Source organism: Physella acuta, unplaced genomic scaffold (assembly GCF_028476545.2).
Source record: "Physella acuta isolate Inbredline_101_S28 unplaced genomic scaffold, ASM2847654v3 ptg000205l, whole genome shotgun sequence".
NCBI lineage: Eukaryota > Metazoa > Mollusca > Gastropoda > Physidae > Physella > Physella acuta.
Window position 1 is genome coordinate 154,547 of NW_026731724.1, and position 18,746 is coordinate 173,292.

Sequence of the window (18,746 nt, forward strand, 5' to 3'; positions counted from 1 at the left end):
ATCTGATATAGCAAATGTTAGGAGTATCTGATACAGCGAAATGTTAGGAGTTTCTCATATAGCAAATGTTAGGAATATCTCATATAGCAAATGTTAGGAGTATCTGATATAGCAAATGTTAGGAGTTTCTGATATAGCAAATGTTAGGAGTAAATGTTAGGAGTATCTGATATAGCAAATGTTAGGAGTTTCTGATATAGCAAATGCTAGGAGTATCTCATATAGCAGATGTTAGGAGTATCTGATATAGCAAATGTTAGGAGTATCTGATATAGCAAACGTTAGGAGTATCTGATATAGCAAATGTTAGGTGTATTTCATATAGCAAATGTTAGGAGTATCTCATATAGCAAATGTTAGGAGTATCTGATATAGTAAATGTTAGGAGTATCTGATATAGCAAATGTTAGGAGTATCTGATATAGCAAATGTTAGGAGTATCTGATATAGCAAATGTTAGGAGTTTCTGATATAGCAAATGTTAGGAGTATCTGCTATAGCAAATGTTAGGAGTATCTCATATAGCAAATGTTAGGAGTATCTCATATAGCAAATGTTAGGAGTATCTGATATAGCAAATGTTATGAGTATCTGATATAGCAAATGTTAGGAGTATCTGATATAGCAAATGTTATGAGTATCTGATATAGCAAATGTTAGGAGTATCTGATATAGCAAATGTTAGGAGTATCTGATATAGCAAATGTTAGGAGTATCTCATATAGCAAATGTTCGGAGTATCTTATATAGCAAATGTTAGGAGTATCTCATATAGCTATTTACTTGATTGCCACGTAGTGGACCATACTTATTTATTTTTGTCCTCGGGCTCAACGTATTTACGTTAAACTCTAAATGCGTAAAAGTGTGCTTGAGATTATAATAGAACTTGCTATTTGATAAAAATAGAAATTAAATGCTGTATATCACCCCCCCCCCCTCCCTTGTCCAAGTGTGTATCCCCAGCTCTCTATCGCTCTTCCTGTGGTCTCCTTTCTGTCCCAGCCCTCCCTCTTCCCCCACGCTTCATCCTCCAGTCTTCTTCCCTACACTCGGTGTTTTAACTTTGACTTTTGGCTAGAGGGGCTCAGCATTCCACGTGCAATCCCTCTGTTTGTTTTCCCTTGATGTGAGAGCTTTTCTTTCTGTGCTGACTTTGTTCCCTGTTCCACAGTTGTAGCTGGGGCCACGAGTTCCAGGTCCCAGGTGTGTTTGCGCTTGACGTCTCCTTTTACGGCAGAAAGCCTAACAGCAACAACCCGGCCCTGCGCTCAGTGCTTGTGGTGGAGGAGCCAATCAAAGATCTGCGGCTCCTGGGGCCCACTGACGTTGGAATCGGGTGGTAAGTCAAGATTTGATCATATCTGATAGCCGTGTTTAGATTAGCGCAGAGCTGCTGGATAGATCTGTACCACTGTGGGGGTGACGCGAATCAATGTTTCACACTGATGGCAGAAAGTGATAAGCGGAAGTTGGTTTGGGAACTTGAGGTCTGGGATACAGATCCTCCGATGGCCATTTGCAGTGCCGGTAGTTTCCCAACAGCGGGGCGCGAGGTGTAGAACTTTCTTATGGTGCCTCGTTTCTGGGAGATAATCTAGCTGTCATATTGAACTGTGGTCTCTGGGAGATAATCTAGCTGTCATATTGAACAGTGGTCTCTGGGAGATAATCTAGCTGTCATATTGAACAGTGGTCTCTGGGAGATAATCTAGCTGTCATATATAACAGTGGTATGGCGCCATCATGCCTCTGGACTTGGATATCATTTCTAACGGGAAGATAAACAAGAGTTTCCTACCCGTGATTTTACACACATCAGGTTTAGTATATCACTAACAACCCTGTTCTAAAACTACGGTGTTTTGATGATAGCAAATTAATGTAGATTTGGATTACAAACAATTAGTAGTCGTGACATTAGAATTAAGGTAGATTTGGAGTACACTAATGCTCTAGGTAAAGATATTATGTTTAATATAGATTTGAAATAAAAATATTTTCATGAAGGCCACTATAATACATTTAGATTAGGAATGCTCTAAAACTTTTTCCTTCAGATTACAATAATGCTGTTACAGATTACGTTAAAAAATGACAAAGTGAATCACCTTCATTTTAGTTACCGGGACTAGGAACAAAAATTGAGGGGGAAGAAATCAATTGATGAGAGTTATTGCTAGAAATCGATCCTCTCCTTCCAAATTGAGTTATCGCTGGTCTCCCGTTTGTCAGACTTGTGGGATTCAAGTGTAAAAACCAAATGAGCTATTTACACGCTACTCATATTGAATTTAGTTGCGGTAAACGTGGGGTTGTCAAGTAATCAATTTTAGTTGCAGTAATCGTGGGGTTGTCAAGTAATCCATTAGTTGCAGTAAACGTGGGGTTGTCAAGTAATCCATTAGTTGCAGTAAACGTGGGGTTGTCAAGTAATCCATTAGTTGCAGTAAACGCGGGGTTGTCAAGTAATCCATGATTACTTACAGTAAACGCGGGGTTGTCAAGTAATCCATTGTTAGTTGCAGTAATCGTGGGGTTGTCAAGTAATCCATGATTAGTTACAGTAAACGTTGGGTTGTCTAGTAATCCACTGTTAGTTACACTAAACGTTGGGTTGTCAAGTAATCCATTGTTAGTTGCAGTAAACGTTGGGTTGTCACGTAATCCATTAGTTACAGTAAACGCGGGGTTGTCAAGTAATCCATGATTAGTTAAAGTAAACGTGGGGTTGTCAAGTAATCCATTGTTAGTTGCAGTAATCGTGGGGTTGTCAAGTAATCCATGATTAGTTACAGTAAACGTTGGGTTGTCTAGTAATCCACTGTTAGTTGCAGTAAACGTGGTGTTGTCTTGTAAAGCACTATAATTAAGTTGTAAGTTGTCAATTAATCCCGGTTCTAGTTTTCCCGTGAGTTGATGGACTATTATTTATATTGAAACGTTATCTCATATACCTTAGTCAGAGTATGTTATCAACTCAACACACAAGATGGATAGATAACTTTATTTAAATACACCTGAGTATCAACTTACAATTACGTTTTTCTCATAATTTATCTTTAAAAATAAAGAACGTATTATTCTCCACACTTTTTAATAAATGTTTGTCAGTTAAAAAAAAAATAGAACTCAGGTATGTGGTACGGATAGCACTGAGGTAGCTGGCAGGTCAAGTGTTAGAACAGTGTAATACAAACTGAAGTGAAAACTGCAATTTTTTATATGCTTTTATTTAGTTCACATTGTCTCTTTGTTGTTTGTTTTGTTTTTTGTTTGCGGGACGTGGCAAATCTTGTAACTTAATTTTGACCCAAACGATTCAGATAATTTCGTTTCCGGCGACAATGCAAGAATATCTATTATCTAATCTAATTACATATTAAGTTAGTCATTAAAACTTAATTTAATAGATACTATATTCAATTATAAAAGGGGCGATAACAAGAGAAACTAGCGATCGATCTATTTAAAATGAGCTGGTCGTCAGTTGTTTGGTCACTGTGTGCTGATTTCTTGTCTGAGATGATGGACTAAGAACTGGTAGAAATTATTTGTCTTTTAGAGATCGCAAGCTACTCTTTAATGCGTTTACAAGTTTATTATTTAAAAAATATTGTATTATATAGTTAGATGGCGAATACTAATTTAGTATATAGTATGATTCCTACGAATAAAACTAAAATTTAAGTTAAATTGAACATTTTAAGTGTTATTATTCACAGAACACGCTACAATGGCAGTTTTAAAATATGAGCTAACAATGCAGTAAACACATATCTGTGTAGCTCTAGTTGTATCGGTTAAACGCGGCGCGTCTTCAAAGAAGTCTCATTGTTCTCCACTTGTCTTTCACACTGAACATTTCAAAAGTCTGACTGTAATAATGTATGCATACTCCCCCAACACCTATTTATATCTAGTTGTTGGTGCTTGTGTTTAGATACAATGAACAAACAGCAAGCTACAATATCTTCCGAATAGGGGTTGCATGCACTCATATTTTCCCCCATCGTTGTTCCTAGTTTCAGATTATCATGTTTTATTAATTGTATTTTAGCGCGGTTTTATTATTTTATCCAATTTGAGGGTTAAAATCCTCATGATTATGAATGCTAAGTGAATGATTGATGAGTATGAAACTTGAATGAACTGCTGTGTCAGACGCGGGGCCAACATCAACATCTCCCCAATGAGATGTCAGGTTGTTTAAGAAGATTGAACGAAAATAGCGTTGGAGTGAAAACAGTGGGGATCTTGAGCGCATTTGTAGATGTTTGTAGTCATAACAGGTTGGGCTGGCATGTGCCCCAGTCTTCTGTCATTCAGGTGCACTGGATGTGTCAGGTAGACCAGCCGGTCTCACTGGGTTCCCCACTAGTTAGGGAAGTTAGCCATGCGGCGGTTGAGCCACTAATTGCCTGCGGCCGTTGTTTGAGATGTCGAGGCTAGCGTAGAAAGGAAAAACCTGACCTTGTCGCATTCTTTCTGGGCTACGTTTCATTAGTTCTTGTAAGGCAAGTTTGCGCACCAAGATTGAGATATCAGAAGGGATTACATCTGGCTGTCGTATATTCGGTGAAACGTTTACTGTGTGTCAATAGGAATGTATGAAAACGTCGCCTATAAAGGTATGTTGACACTAATACTATTTCGTTGTTATCTGAAACGTTGTACCTGTTCGTTACACCTCTGAACAATACGATGTGTTCATTTCATTAGCTCATCGGTGCAGTTCTTAATAAACATTGTGCCTCCAGCCCTTACTGATAAAACCCATTCAATGACAGATTGTCTAAACCAATTCAATGACAGAGTGTGTAAACCCATTCAATGAAAGATGGTCTAAACCAATTCAATGACAGAGTGTGTAAACCCATTCAATGAAAGATGGTCTAAACCAATTCAATGACAGAGTGTCTAAACCCATTCAATGAAAGATGGTCTAAACCAATTCAATGACAGATTGTCTACATATTTACAGGGATTACACCCGCTTACGTTTGTTTAACCTTAGAAGACAACACTGTCTTAACCCCACTAGACATATCTTCCCCATCACCATAGACACTTCTGTCTTACCCGATAGACACCCCTGTCTTTCCCGTTAGACACATCTGTCTTACCCGATAGACACCTCTGTCTTACCCGTTAGACACCTCTGTCTTACCCGATAGACCCCTCTGTCTTACCCGATAGACACCTCTGTCTTACCCGATAGACACCTCTGTCTTACCCGATAGACACCTCTGTCTTACCCGATAGACACCTCTGTCTTACCCGATAGACACCTCTGTCTTACCCGATAGACATCCACACCTTACCAAATGCCCGTAGAAACACGGTTGAAACACCTGATTTCGACACCTTTGTTTAAGCCCAATAGACATCTTTGTGGTTGTGTAAAGTTTATGGTCGGCCTATTGAAACTCGCAAATGCAGCTTAAATGTGACCTCACTTAGCCCGACTAGATCCTAGCTATTATGTATAGGCCGGGTGGGTGGTCCAGTTGAAGAAACACGAAACAGACCGAAGATAAAAGTGCATCATTGTGTTCGTTGATGAAACGAGATTATGTGTTGGGGCATTGCGTCTGTTAATAAAAGGGATTAACATTTAAGATTGTACAGTACGTTATTGTGTAGTTGATGAAACTTGATTCTATTTTTTTTACGATTACGCTGTCGATCTTAGTATCAGTTAAAGAAACTTGATTTATTATCATTGTGGGTATTGAAGCGTTATTCTTTACCCTGCAAGTGTTAGTATAAAGAAATGTATGGAGTAAACCACCTAATACCTAGTTGAACTCCACGGGTCGTTATGAAGTAATAACTGCACCATCATAGCTTTCATAACAACTCCAAGTTGCCAGGATGGGGAAAAATACGCTCAGTCTCAAGAAAAATCAGGTGTAAGGTCCGTGCCATATGGCTAGCTCGCTAGCCCCCCTCCCCCCTTTCCCCCACCTCCCCCCTCACCTAAGCTGGCTGCAATGTTAAAAAAAAAATCTTTAACGTCTGCCCACCACGTTTCATTTACCCTGCCCTTTCCTCCCCCGCTGCACATTAAAAAATTACAAAGTTATAAAGGAAATACACCCCGTTCTTGCCATTAAACAAAATATAAATCCAAAATAACATCTGTATTTAATTCACTCGTGCTAGTTTAAATATTTAGTTTTTCTAACGACCAGTCCTCCGGCACGAAATAATGATCAAGGCTATCCGATGTTCATTTCAAACAAATTGCTACCTCTTATTCCATGCTGTCCAAACGTGGTTCTCATTTTTTTTTATTCTCAAGGGGAGGAAGTGCTAAATTATAAATAAACTATTTTCTTTTTTGCAGTTTGCGCATCTGAAATAATTTATAACAGCGTTTTTTTAAAGTTTGCGAGTCTTAATTGTATTTTATTAAAATGTTCAAGTTAATTAGTTTTACTTAAATTATCTTCATTATTTTCGTTTTTAAATTTAGTATTGAGGTGGGAAGATGGGAGGGGAGGGCGGGAACACTGGGCAGTTTTGGTAGTACTCAAATTATCAAAGGTCTGTTGTTGGTGTTTGTGTTGGGGGAGGGGGTGAATATGACTAACTCTGTAGTGGCCTATTTCATCTTCCCTAACATGTGGCCCATTGTTTCCCTCTGGCAAATAAAGAAACAGAAACAGTGTTGTGTCTGTTTTCTAGACTAGACAGCCCAAGGGCAACTTCTGTTCTGGACCTTTAGTGTAGATTAGGCATCCCAATGAAAGTCATCTTGAGTTTTTTACTAATTTATTAAGTCTTTTTTTAAAATAGTGTTTCAGTTTAAAAAAATATACCCATAGATTTGCATACATGTATATTTAAAAAAATATATATTGTTACTGATGTAACTATCTGACCACATAGTATAGTAGGGAGCATTATGTGTCAATGGCACTGGTAGTTTATTTTCCATGCACACCATAGGGGTCCTGACATTTGAATGTCTTTTAGGCTGTAGGTTGTTAGAAAATGTGCTTGTCAGAAAACATTTTTTTGGCTTATGACCTTTTCATGTCAGGAAAAAATATCAGTAGGAAGGTTAGTGCAGTGCACTTGAATACAACTTCCAGCCTGGTTTTCTGAATGCTTTGTTCGTGTTATTTTTTAAATGTATACATCAGGTTACGTCCACTTCACACTATTTCATTTATATATACACATACCTACATATTATACATATACATTCACATACATATATCCTAAAATAAAAAATATCCATATTGTAAATCTCCAAAAAATTAAGCAATACTGAGAAAATAGCAATGGCTTATTATAATTCATACAATCAATCTTTCAATTTTTTTAAGATGAATCCATGAAATAAAATAAAATTGTTTATTGGACAATAATTGTAGGCCTACTTATTCATTTTGATTTCAGCTCTGAACTTTGGCAAACCCAGCTAGAATCTGGATCTCATGTCATCTACGTCTGGCTGCTTGATGGAGTCACTCAGGCACAAACAACCAGTAATAAGGTATTTGAGATCTGACTATATATAGCCAGCTACAGAAGTTACCTACTCTCTCAGTGACACAAACAACCAGTAATAAGGTATTTAAAAGAGATCTGACTATATAGAGACAGCTACAGAAGTTACCTACTCTCTCAGTGACACCCTTACTAATGACACCATTGGACATACTTGACTGCTGCTTCCCTGGTTGAAACAAGTTCAACACATATTCCTTGACAGTCCATATGACACATGACATCAGTGGTGTTGCTAGGTCAGGTGTCACCTACCCTCTCTACGCCTCTGGATGACATAGAATTTCTTTAAACCTGCACATGAAAGTATTATTGTCAGTACTGTTTGGCTGCCACTATTAGCCCTGACACACAGCAGTTGCCCATCAGGCTTGTGCTAAGGACTGGAGTCTGCAAAACCAGACTCAAGACAGTGGGGTTAGCAGTTTATGTGCTGTATCACTAAATGCCATCATCACAGGTTGAAACAACAGCACAGCTAGAAATGTTTTATTATCAGTTTTTGTGTGTACATAAATGCTTGTCTAGTTTAAACCATAGATCACTTTAGACAGGAACCCACAGTTTTACATTGCTAGTGATTGTATGGGTTGATTGTACAATAGCAAGGTAAATCTGGGCATCTTTGTGCACGACTGTGTCTAGATTTACCTGGTGAAAATAATTATGGCTTGATTGTTTATAGGCTCAGTGAATCTAGTTATTTTGCTCATTTTCACACTTATAAATAAAGTACTGCTATATGCTTTTAAATATTTTTGTGTGAGATACTTTGCTTATAAGCAGTCAACTTAAAAACTAATTCAAATCTACCCCCATTGATTTTCAGTTTACTATTGGATTTAACAATCCAGGAGCCCACACTCTACTTGTTAATGCCTCCAATGAAATCAGCTCAGCACAAGCCTCCATGAGTTTCACTGTCAAGCACCCAATTGTTGGGGCTGTGCTTGATATCCCAGCAAGCATCCTGGGTGTACCCACCAATCTGTCCATCAGCATTCAAGGTGGACAGAAATTCAATATAACTTTATTATGTGGAGAAAACCATCCCATTTTGTACCCATTTGAATCTTTATCTGTCACCCAACTAAACACTGAGAACCTGCAATCAAGTAGGGAGCAGAATTTTGTACCTAAATACCTTGTCAAGCTGCAGCACACATTTCAAGAGATAGGTGACTACAATGTTTCTGTGTTGATTACAAATGGCATCTCCTCTGTACGCCGCAGTAGACGAGCAGTGGTAGAAGAGACAATTGGAACAGTCCGCCTGTACACAGACAGTACATACATCTCCATCAATGATGAACTGGTTGTTACCGCTGTGGTCAGCTCAGGGAAAAATCTGAATTTTGCCTGGGATTTTTCAGATAGCAACCCAACAACAGTTATCAGGTGAATATTTTAGTTTTTTTAATAAGGACAAGGTTAATTAAAGTGGAAGTGCTTATACTGTCACAGGGTGAGGAAAGAAACAACATGCATATTTCTTCTCTATTTAGCTTCTGTTTATAGACATACTTAGTTTTAGAACTTTTAAACCAAAGTTTGTTTTATTTCATATAATGCTGTTTTTGGAATTTGTTTCAAGTGCTATGTGGCCGAATTGAGATTAAGGCAGCTATCAAAAAGGTTTTGAGTTTAGAAACTATTAGAACTATGGCGGTTGATAATGCAAATGGAATTAATATAATTTTTAATACATGATATTTATCTTAGTTAGCTTTAGGGGTTAGTTGAAGGTTTGTTAAGTCTAAGAAAATAGTATTAATGATTTTAATCAGAGCAAGTTTTAAGAAGTTTAACTGATTAATGAAATAAACATCTTTTGTAGCATCATGTAGGTGTTTTTTTTTTACCTCAGATATTTTTATGTTAGAAGAAATAAACAAACAACCTTAAGAGGATATAAGCACAATATTTATTTCCTGTTATGTCTCAGGGAGGACATTAGAGCCTTGCACATGTCCTCTATCATGGACCGTAATAAGCACTGCCAATAAAAGTAACTTTGCTGTGTACTATAAACTACAAACAAAAAACATTTAAGTCTTGCAAATTGAGTGTAGAAACACTTTTTATTCTAAAATATAGCTGTGATTCATAATTAAAACATACTATAAACAAAAAATGTTGCATTCCATTTCAGTGAAGGAAATACAAGCAAAGCAAGCCATCTTTTTAGTGTTGCATCTAAATATGAAGTCAGTGTCATTGTGAGCAATCATTTGCAGAAGAAAGGGATACAAGTGAAACTTCCTTTTCAAATAGAAGTTATTGAGCCATTATCCAGCCCACAAATCATCCATATAGTTGATCCAAGCCACAATTTGTCCAACACAGCAGCTTTGGAAACTAATGATGCTCTGGCTACACCAGCAGTTGGTTTTGAAGCTAGGTAATGTAAAGGCTGAAATTTCAACCTGTAACTTTGACATTTTGTGCAATTAACACTTTAAAAATACTTCAAAGACCCTTCAGATTTTTATAAAAATACTCCATTTAAATAAAAAAATGTGTGTGTTAATAAAACCTATCTGTCATTTTTTAGGTGTGGTGGGTCTTCAGTTATATTTACCTTTGATTTTGGAGATGGGACTTTTATAACAGTTGAAGGAATGAATGACCTGTTATCAATGAAACGAGCTTATGTTGAACATGTATATACTAAAGGTTAGTTGCTTATCTTTATGTACCAGCTACACAGAACATAACTTTACCAGTTACACAAAACACAGCTTTACATATCAGCTACACAGAACACAGCTTTACATATCAGCTACACAGAACACAGCTTTACATATCAGCTACACAGAACACAGCTTTACATATCAGCTACACAGAACACAGCTTTACATATCAGCTACACAGAACACAGCTTTACATATCAGCTACACAGAACACAGCTTTACATATCAGCTACACAGAACACAGCTTTACATATCAGCTACACAGAACACAGCTTTACATATCAGCTACACAGAACACAGCTTTACATATCAGCTACACAGAACAGCTTTACATATCAGCTACACAGAACACAGCTTTACATATCAGCTACACAGAACACAGCTTTACATATCAGCTACACAGAACACAGCTTTACATATCAGCTACACAGAACACAGCTTTACATATCAGCTACACAGAACACAGCTTTACATATCAGCTACACAGAACACAGCTTTACATATCAGCTACACAGAACACAGCTTTACATATCAGCTACACAGAACACAGCTTTACATATCAGCTACACAGAACACAGCTTTACATATCAGCTACACAGAACACAGCTTTACATATCAGCTACACAGAACACAGCTTTACATATCAGCTACACAGAACACAGCTTTACATACCAGCTATACAGAACACAGCTTTATATACCAGCTACACAGAACACAGCCTTAAGTACCAGCTACACAGAACACAGCTTTACATATCAGCTACACAGAACACAGCTTTACATATCAGCTACACAGAACACAGCTTTACATACCAGCTATACAGAACACAGCTTTATATACCAGCTACACAGAACACAGCCTTAAGTACCAGCTACACAGAACACAGCTTTACATATCAGCTACACAGAACACAGCTTTACATATCAGCTACACAGAACACAGCTTTACATACCAGCTATACAGAACACAGCTTTATATACCAGCTACACAGAACACAGCCTTAAGTACCAGCTACACAGAACACAGCTTTACATATCAGCTACACAGAACACAGCTTTACATATCAGCTACACAGAACACAGCTTTACATATCCATTACACAGAACATCCTTTTGCACTTACATGAAGCCAAAAAGTTGTATATTGTTCTTACTGTATTGGAATGACTGAATAATTTCAGAGGGTGTGTATGATGTAAAGGTGGCTGCCACCAACCCCTTAGGAAGTGCCACTGCCCACCTGTCTGGACCATTCTATGTGCAAGTTCCTCCAAAGAATCTGAAGGTTGATGCTAACAGTACCTGTATACAGTTTGGGGAGGTTGTTTACCTGAATGCTAGTGTTGAGGCAGGCACTAATGTCTCCTACAACTGGAAAGTTGATGACGGAAGAGAGATTATTAATGAAGGTAAGACAGCTAGCAAAATCAAATAGTGACTGTGACATTTTGTGCCTATTTTTAGCAACTGACTTTATTATTTCTGATGTGTACAAAAGTGTGGGTAAACATTCTGGAATTATTCTTTTCCATGTGTTTCAAATTTGCATGGTACATTTTAAAATGATGTTTAAGATTACAAATACTGTTTAAGCTATATCTAAATATCTCTCTACCTCAATGTTTCTCTAAATATTCATACATACATTGCCTTACAGGGAACTATGTGACACATAAATATCGTCAAACTGGAGAAAGAATTATTCAAGTCATAGCTCACAACAAAGTTGGATTCACTGAACATAAAGTTCTTGTCAAAATTGTTGAGAAAATATTGGGTAAGTTCTAGATCAAATAAATTCTGAAAGATTTTGGGTTAGTTTGTAGGGATATTATTATTTCAAGTGACTTAGGCCTTTCCTTGTCACATTTTATTTAAAATTACACTTTTAAAAAATCTTTTGTTTTTACAATATCCTTAAGATAAGTAAATGAATGTTGAAAGATTTCATCAATTTTTGGATTAGGTGTCAACGTTAGTGTAAGCAGCTACTTGGTAGTCCAAGACCATCCAGTCAACCATGTAGCCAAAGTTCATCCTCCATCTGTGCACGCTAGCACAGACAAATACTTTAAATGGCACTTCAGTTCAGATCCTGCTACATCTAAGTATGAGACTAATGGAAACTATATTTACAGCTACAAGATGATTGGCTGGTAAGATGTTTCACTACTTTTTGATTAGCCAGACGTAAGTTTACTTGTGCATTAGCTACATTAGAAGTTTTGTCACTTTTGGATTAGCCAGACCTCCCATATTTCACGATTAGCAAGACCTCCCATATTTCACCTTTAGCCAGACCTCCATAATTTCACCATTAGCCAGACCTCCCATATTTCACTCCTAGCCAGACCTTCTATATTTCACTATTAGCACGACCTCCCATATTTCACTATTAGAACGACCTCCCATATTTCACTATTAGCACGACCTCCCATATTTTACTATTAGCCAGACCTCCCATATTTCACTATTAGCCAGACCTCCCAAATTTCACTATTAGCCAGACCTCTCAAATTTCACTATTAGCCAGACCTCCCATATTTCACTATTAGCATGACTTCCCATATTTCACTTCTAGCCAGACCTCCCATATTTCACTTCTAGCCAGACCTCCCATATTTCACTATTAGCCAGACCTCTCAAATTTCACTATTAGCCAGACCTCCCATATTTCACTATTAGCCAGACCTCCCATATTTCACTTCTAGCCAGACCTCCCATATTTCACTATTAGCCAGACCTCTCAAATTTCACTATTAGCCAGACCTCCCATATTTCACTATTAGCCAGACCTCTCAAATTTCACTATTAGCCAGACCTCCCATATTTCACTATTAGCCAGACCTCTCAAATTTCACTATTAGCCAGACCTCCCATATTTCACTATTAGCCAGACCTCCCATATTTCACTTCTAGCCAGACCTCCCATATTTCACTTCTAGCCAGACCTCCCATATTTCACTATTAGCCAGACCTCTCAAATTTCACTATTAGCCAGACCTCCCATATTTCACTTCTAGCCAGACCTCCCATATTTCACTTCTAGCCAGACCTCCCATATTTCACTTCTAGCCAGACCTCCCATATTTCACTTCTAGCCAGACCTCCCATATTTCACTTCTAGCCAGACCTCCCATATTTCACTATTAGCCAGACCTCCCATATTTCACTTCTAGCCAGACCTCCCATATTTCACTTCTAGCCAGACCTCCTATATTTCACTATTAGCATGACCTCCCATATTTCACTTCTAGCCAGACCTCCCATATTTCACTTCTAGCCAGACCTCCCATATTTCACTTCTAGCCAGACCTCCCATATTTCACTATTAGCCAGACCTCCCATATTTCACTTCTAGCCAGACCTCCCATATTTCACTTCTAGCCAGACCTCCTATATTTCACTATTAGCATGACCTCCCATATTTCACTTCTAGCCAGACCTCCCATATTTCACTTCTAGCCAGACCTCCCATATTTCACTATTAGCCAGACCTCCCATATTTCACTTCTAGCCAGACCTCCCATATTTCACTTCTAGCCAGACCTCCCATATTTCACTTCTAGCCAGACCTCCCATATTTCACTTCTAGCCAGACCTCCCATATTTCACTTCTAGCCAGACCTCCCATATTTCACTTCTAGCCAGACCTCCTATATTTCACTATTAGCATGACCTCCCATATTTCACTACTAGCCAGACCTCTTAACTTCACAATTTCCCACTGCTCTACCAACTGTAGGCAACGTGTCAAAGTGACAGCAGGCAACTGTAAAGGTGAAGTAGAATCTGAACCAGTCAAGATGCTTGTGGTGGCCCCAATCAGAGGGCTGTCCATCAACATTTTGAAAGACACACTTGTTGGTTCAACTGTGCTGTTCTCAGCTGTTAGCTTGCAGGGCAATCTTGCCAATTATACTTGGGACTTTGGAGATGGACATTTTTTGAATCATTCAAACAATGACACGGCTGCTCATGACTACCAGCAGTAAGTTTGATTGATAAGGCTTTTGCTTTTACTACTTGTTTAGGGGTTGGCACGGTTAGGTCTGTAGAGCTGATGGCTGCTTAACCAAAAAGTTCCAAGTTTGAACTCCTGGGCAGATGAGGTTTGATAGCTGGGGACAGCGACTCTTTCAGGAGAGAAAACTGCTGCCATGTAGTTTGTTGTTGGTTGGACAAAGGCTATGGAAGAATTTCCAATAAGGAAAGCAGGCTAAAATCTAAGTCCACTGCCTAAATGGCACACCTGCTTCCAACATTACAATTAAAAATGAAAAAGAAGACTACTTGTTTTTTATAGATTCAGTCATTCTTCACATTTTGGCTCTGAAGTTAGAAACATGAAATAATGCCTTTGATGTATTGTAATATATCTACAGAGTTGGTGAATACATGGTAAGGCTATATGCAACAAATCCAGTGGGTTCAAGTGAGGCAGCTAAAAGAATTTTTGTACTGCCAGAATACTGTAAACCACCTCAGATCACAATATTAGGATATCAGCCTCAGACGGATTATATTCAGGTAAAATTGTTTTAGGCACATCAGTTGCAATCATGTCCAGCTACTGCATACAACATATACTTTGTTTGTTTCTGCCATTTTGCTAACAAGTTTATTTATTATTTTATTCCAGCTTGAATTTTTGCAGTCTGAATTAATAAGAGTGGAAGCAAACATTAAAATCAACTGCTCAGTAACTAGCAGAGTGCGCTTTAGATGGGAGGTGAAAGCTGCCACCAATCATGTGCCTGTCAACCTGTACCTGCCTAGAATGGTAGAAAGGAGAGCTTATAGACATGTCAAAAGCCCTGCTCTCATTCTTCCACCATGGACTCTAGACGAAGGAAAATATATTTTTCAGTTAAAGGTGGGTGTTAATTCAAAGATACTGGTTACAGTCACCATTTTCAATTCAGTTTGTAGACAAAAAATAGTTTACACTAGTAGTTTTCAATTATTTTTAACACAATTTTAATAAAAAGGTCTTATTTAAAGTAAATTGACACAAATATGGATAGTTCTTCCATGCATCCTTTTAATATCTGTGCATGAAAACATTTAAAAAAAATTGTACTTTCACTTTTCTAAAAGAAATGTTGAAATGTTCTCAAGGTTGAAATGAATGGTACAATAATACCAGTGTACTCTGAGTCTGAGGTGAATGTCACTATAAAATCCACTCCACTTGTAAGCCACATTCATGGTGGCATCTATCGGCATATCAAGCAAAACAGTACAGTCATTTTAGATGGAAGGAAATCAGTGAATGCAGATGATTCTTCTGTAAAATTAGGGTGAGTATTGAAAAAAAATGAAAAAAAAAAATGGAAGATAATTTAGCATTGACTTTGGTATGAAAAATTTACTTGTGTGTTCTTGTGTTCACAAATGATAGCCTTTTAAGAAGTTCTAGAAAAAAATGTATTTGATGCTTTACTTGTGATGTTTTTTGAACAGGTTTGAGTGAACTTTGAACTTACAAGTTGTGTTGCTTACATTCTCAGGTTTATGTGGGGCTGTCATCCTTTGAAGGCCAAATCTGAGTCCTGTTTTTACAACAGCTCACTGGTGCCAGAGAGGAACACCTCTGTCCTGATGTTTCCAGCCAGTTGGTTAAACTCCAACTACACTCAGTTTGTTTTCAATCTGACTGTCTTCAAACCCACTCCACTAGCAGCTGCTGCTAACAAAACTGAGGAGATTGCTGTGGCAGATCAAGTCATTAAAGTTTTGCCTGATCCTAATGTTTTAGAGTAAGTCAACTATTACATTTTATTTTATGGGTCTTAAATTAAAATTTTGCCTGATCTGAAAGTTTTGCTTGATGAATTAGAATTGATATTAGATAGCATTTATTCATTCTAATTTTGAGTAATATCAGTCCTAGTTAACTTACATTTTAAATTTTTTTTTAATAGATTTAAGTCAAAAATATAAAAGTTAATATAAATATAATGCAAGTCTTATTTTATTTGCTCTATGCTCCATCAATAAGAGAACTTATCCATGTTTTAAAAAGTATAACAGTGTTGTATTCAGATTAAATCACAAATTTACTATTAAAGTTTTAAATGTAGTTTTTCTTCTATTTCTCAGAGTCTTGCTAGAATGTCCACAGTGTTATAAAAACCGGGTCAACTCTGATAGAAAAATATCTTTCCGCACACACTGTGTCAGCTGTCCTGAGGGTCCACTACAGTACAAATGGGAAATTTTTAGGATTTCTAATTCACTGGTTCAAGACTCCCAGTCATTGTGCACCTTCCTCTCTGATGATTCTGCACTTCACTCACTCAACCATGGAGATGACTCGGAGGATAAAACCTCCATCAACGCACTCTCTAGAGATCAGTTGGCCACCACTATAGGTCAGTCATCTTGTTACTTGGTTAGTTACCCTGTCTGAGATCAGTTGGCCACCTCTATAGGTCAGTCATCTTGTTACTTGGTTAGTTACCCTGTCTGAGATCAGTTGGCCACCACTATAGGTCAGTCATCTTGTTACTTGGTTAGTTCTCTAGAGATCAGTTGGCCACCTCTATAGGTCAGTCATCTTGTTACTTGGTTAGTTCTCTAGAGATCAGTTGGCCACCTCTATAGGTCAGTCATCTTGTTACTTGGTTAGTTCTCTAGAGATCAGTTGGCCACCTCTATAGGTCAGTCATCTTGTTACTTGGTTAGTTACCCTGTCTGAGATCAGTTGGCCACCTCTATAGGTCAGTCATCTTGTTACTTGGTTAGTTCTCTAGAGATCAGTTGGCCACCTCTATAGGTCAGTCATCTTGTTACTTGGTTAGTTCTCTAGAGATCAGTTGGCCACCTCTATAGGTCAGTCATCTTGTTACTTGGTTAGTTCTCTAGAGATCAGTTGGCCACCTCTATAGGTCAGTCATCTTGTTACTTGGTTAGTTACCCTGTCTGAGATCAGTTGGCCACCTCTATAGGTCAGTCATCTTGTTACTTGGTTAGTTCTCTAGAGATCAGTTGGCCACCTCTATAGGTCAGTCATCTTGTTACTTGGTTAGTTCTCTAGAGATCAGTTGGCCACCTCTATAGGTCAGTCATCTTGTTACTTGGTTAGTTACCCTGTCTGAGATCAGTTGGCCACCACTATAGGTCAGTCATCTTGTTACTACACTCTCTAGAGATCAGTTGGCCACCACTATAGGTCAGTCATCTTGTTACTTGGTTAGTTACCCTGTCTGACCTGAGGGTTCATAGGGCAGATGAAGTAGATGTCTTCTGTTTCTGTGACCTCTGCATATAAGGAGAAAGTGCAGTCACTTTCCTTAACTCAAGTATTGACTTGCCATCAGAGCTTGGCTGATTTAGGGATGTCCTACTGACTCGAGTCCAGGATCCAAACTTGAGACATTTGGGCTGACAGTAGTGCTAACTCCTGACCATGTTGTCCCACTTTTTGTAGTAAATTTGAATTTCCTAACAAGATTGCTAAAGATAGAAATCACACCATTCTTGACAATTGTTCAATGTTTTAATTGACAGGGAGAGTGCCAAAGGTAGAAAACACACCAATCATGATCATTGATAAACCAGATGCTCAAAGTGAGTCATAAAAGTTAAATGTTCATCTAGTGAATATTATACCAGATTAATTAGACTTCCATGATAAACTTGCCATCCTATGTAAACATTTTGTAGAAGTTGATCTATTATGCCCAGAAGTATAAAGATTATATTCCTGTGTATTAACCTTACTGTTTATGTTTTCCCCACCATGAAAAATGCCTTTAAAGAAATTAATTCTTTCAGCAGGAGAACTAAGAAATGAAGATGACCAAGACAAGCAGATGCCTTCAGTGTTTGAAGGTCAGTTTGTTTTGAAGACTTTAAATCAGACGCATCTTTATTCACCTAATTGAAAAAAATGGTATCTGAGAATCTGACACCTCATCTATTGCATTTAACAGGATTTTTTTTCTTCTCTCCATCTCAGGATTTTTATCAATTTCTGAAGGCCAAATGGGAGAATCAAGACGACCAAAAGCATCAAACAATAGAGTCAGGGGTAAGTTGGATCAAACCTTTACTTTAAGTCAACAATATGTTAAAAAAATATGTTCTGTGTTAATGGTATAAATTTCCCTGGAAATAAAATCTTAAAAAAGTGATATTCACAAATGAGACAGAATAGAGTTCCACTTTTTTGTATTGCTCCTCCCTCACATCCACTTCCAAGAGCCAGCACATTAAGGGAAGAGCAAGACTTAAGTCCCTTATTTTTAATAGGATTATCTTTCTTGCCTGATTTCTCTTTGCTTAATTACTTGACACTCTGTGTTGTTAGTTAATTAGCATGAAACATTTGGGATGTTTTGCTACAATAGCTCTTTGTTATTAAAAACACATGTTCCAGCATGTTGCTATATTTTGTATGGGAGCAAGGCATGTTTAATTTAATCAAACTGTTTGAACACACTAGTCTCAAGGTGGGCTTGCCAGTGAGGGGAGAGAGGGGGGGGGGGAGGGGTTTGACATGTTGGATCAGTCTGCAAGAAGA

At 37.8% G+C, this 18,746-nt stretch overlaps 2 protein-coding genes across 4 annotated transcripts in view; both read left to right on the top strand.

Moving 5' to 3' along the window:
- The window catches only part of LOC131937262 (uncharacterized), a 65,682-nt gene extending 53,678 nt beyond the window's left edge, over positions 1-12,004 (top strand). Inside the window, exons 13-19 of the mRNA XM_059294549.1 lie at positions 1,175-1,342; positions 7,414-7,510; positions 8,354-8,922; positions 9,677-9,925; positions 10,079-10,200; positions 11,398-11,625; positions 11,874-12,004. Of these exons, the coding sequence (XP_059150532.1) occupies positions 1,175-1,342; positions 7,414-7,510; positions 8,354-8,922; positions 9,677-9,925; positions 10,079-10,200; positions 11,398-11,625; positions 11,874-12,004 (1,564 nt within the window). The remainder of the gene's footprint in view (positions 1-1,174; positions 1,343-7,413; positions 7,511-8,353; positions 8,923-9,676; positions 9,926-10,078; positions 10,201-11,397; positions 11,626-11,873) is intronic.
- A 185-nt stretch (positions 12,005-12,189) lies between these two features.
- The window catches only part of LOC131937260 (polycystin-1-like protein 1), a 94,467-nt gene continuing 87,910 nt past the window's right edge, over positions 12,190-18,746 (top strand). For 2 of the 3 annotated variants that reach the window (XM_059294546.1, XM_059294548.1), the window contains exons 1-10: positions 12,190-12,372; positions 13,962-14,207; positions 14,602-14,746; positions 14,859-15,092; positions 15,338-15,519; positions 15,730-15,978; positions 16,322-16,593; positions 17,732-17,791; positions 17,999-18,055; positions 18,183-18,254. In XM_059294546.1, the coding sequence (XP_059150529.1) occupies positions 12,362-12,372; positions 13,962-14,207; positions 14,602-14,746; positions 14,859-15,092; positions 15,338-15,519; positions 15,730-15,978; positions 16,322-16,593; positions 17,732-17,791; positions 17,999-18,055; positions 18,183-18,254 (1,528 nt within the window). In that variant the 5' untranslated portion in view covers positions 12,190-12,361. The remainder of the gene's footprint in view (positions 12,373-13,961; positions 14,208-14,601; positions 14,747-14,858; positions 15,093-15,337; positions 15,520-15,729; positions 15,979-16,321; positions 16,594-17,731; positions 17,792-17,998; positions 18,056-18,182; positions 18,255-18,746) is intronic. The other variant, XM_059294547.1, reaches the window with a different exon arrangement.